Source organism: Mastomys coucha, unplaced genomic scaffold, assembly GCF_008632895.1.
Source record: "Mastomys coucha isolate ucsf_1 unplaced genomic scaffold, UCSF_Mcou_1 pScaffold15, whole genome shotgun sequence".
NCBI lineage: Eukaryota > Metazoa > Chordata > Mammalia > Rodentia > Muridae > Mastomys > Mastomys coucha.
The window spans coordinates 96,674,403-96,676,547 of record NW_022196897.1 but is presented as its reverse complement, the minus strand read 5'-3'; the positions used below and the strand labels follow the sequence as shown (position 1 = coordinate 96,676,547).

The following is a 2,145-nucleotide window of genomic DNA, read 5'->3' as shown; positions in this document are numbered from 1 at the left end:
GATGTTTTAATCTTCCAATATCAAATCTAAAAATAATAAAGAGAAAGTATAGAAATTAAGATGAGAAATAAGTAAAGGGAGAAGGAAGGAAGAAGGGAAGATAGAAGAAAGAAGGAGGAAGGGAAGGAAGAAAGAAAGGAAGAAATGATTGAGAGGCACAGTAAGAAGGATTCTTGAAATGTTTGTTTGAACTATTGTATGAAATCTAACCATTTGGAGTTGAAAGCCAGTAAGATTGGACAAAAAGTAACATCACTTAGGCCTAGAAATATATGCCTTTTTAAAGATATGCTTTTATGGATAAGACCAAAGTTCAAAAATTGATAATGCTGACAATGTATCTTCAGCACTCTTGTTCTCAATTTATTTGACCAACAGATTTTTCTCAACACGTTTATATCTTGGTTTGTTCTCTGTGTTAATACGCAGCCAAAAATAGGACTGAGACTAGAATTTTGAGGTTTTTTTTGAAATATTTCAATAGATGGTCAGTCCGAAATTACAATTGTCAAAAGGCTCTAACTATGTGTCAGATATTCACTGAAGAAAATTATCTTTGAATTGGCACACAAAAGGTGGATTTAAGGCTTAGAAACTATAAAGATAATGTTTTAAACAATATACATATTGTCTTTCAGATATACGAAGTTGTTGACCACCATTCAACAATAAATGAAGCTTCTGTGCTAAGACACAATATACAAACACAAGAAAAAATATTTTGAATATGGGCTGGATAAGTTGCTAAGATTTTTAATTTGCATTATTTCTATCACCTTAACTCTTACCAAAATCTTATGGTTTCTATTTCAGGAGTCCTTGGTTCAACTCTCTCTCTCTCATCTGTCTCTTTCTGCAGGTCCTTAGCATTATTTATTAAATGGAAGACTCTAATCATACTGTGGTATCTGAGTTTATTTTTAAGGGACTCTGTGCTTCAAAGGAACTACAGATCTTCCTCCTACTGCCATTTTCCATCCTCTACCTGATGGTTGTGGTAGGAAACCTCTTTGTTGTAATATTGATCATCATTGATCATCATCTCCATTCTCCCATGTATTTTCTGTTAGCTAATCTATCATTTATTGACTTCTGCCTTTCTTCAGTAACCACCCCCAAACTGATAACTGACCTCCTAAAAGAAAATAAAACTATTTCCTTTGGAGGCTGCATGAGCCAGATTGTTTGTGTGCATTTATTTGCAGGAGGTGAGATGGTACTTCTTGTAACAATGGCCTATGACCGATGTGTGGCCATCTGCAGGCCACTCCACTACACCAGCATCATGGGCAGACAGAAGTGCATCTGGCTCGTTGTGATATCATGGATTGTTGGATTTGTGCATGCCATTAGTCAAGTGCTCTTGATTTTGGATCTACCTTTCTGTGGACCTAGAGTGATAGACAGCTTTTTCTGTGATATCCCTTTGGTGATGAAGTTAGCCTGCGTGAATACTGATACTCTGGGAATCCTAATAAATGCTGAGAGTGGCATTTTAGGAACAATTTGTTTCATTCTCTTGCTTGTATCTTATACTTACATTCTATTGACTGTTCAACATCATTCTAAAGATGGCTCATCAAAGGCACTATCTACGTGCACATCCCATATCATAGTAGTTCTGCTGTTCTTTGGGCCAATCATTTTCATCTATCTGTGGCCAGTCAACATCACTTGGGTGGACAAGTTTCTTTCTGTATTTTACTCAGTCATTACACCTCTCCTGAATCCAGCCATCTACACACTGAGAAATAAAGATATTAAAAATGCTTTAAAGAAGCTGATAAATCACAAGTAAATTCAGAATAATTTTTAGAGTTCTCATGTTATCAGAAAATTTCTTTTTCCATACCCCTTTAGCCATATATTGACTTGAAATTGAACCCCATATTTTTATTTCAAGAAGCTATTGGTTGGTAGGTATTACTATACTGTTATGAAAATAATTATTTGAAAGTATATTAAGAAGTCTAACTTTTAAGGGTTTTACCAGTTAAAAACAGTTATACTTCAGCATAATAAACCTTTTTATATCTGAAGATTCGATGATAAAGTTGGCGTAAATATGATAGTCACCATATTTTAGTGAATATTACCAGCATCCCTAAACCTGTACTATCACTAAGCTATTATTAATTAGTAGAT

The 2,145-nt window shown here is 34.5% G+C and overlaps 1 protein-coding gene across 1 annotated transcript; it reads left to right on the top strand.

The window, feature by feature from the left end:
* Window positions 1-880: 880 nt before the first annotated feature.
* On the top strand, window positions 881-1,798 carry LOC116092288 (olfactory receptor 4K3-like). Its single transcript, XM_031373603.1, has one exon. The coding sequence runs from the start codon at window positions 881-883 to the stop codon at window positions 1,796-1,798; it is 918 nt and encodes a 305-aa protein (XP_031229463.1).
* The last annotated feature ends 347 nt before the right edge of the window (window positions 1,799-2,145 follow it).

Coding starts and splice junctions, on each gene's coding strand:
- LOC116092288 (XM_031373603.1), top strand. CDS start 881: ATGGAAGACTCTAATCATACTGTGGTATCTGAGTTTATTTTTAAGGGA.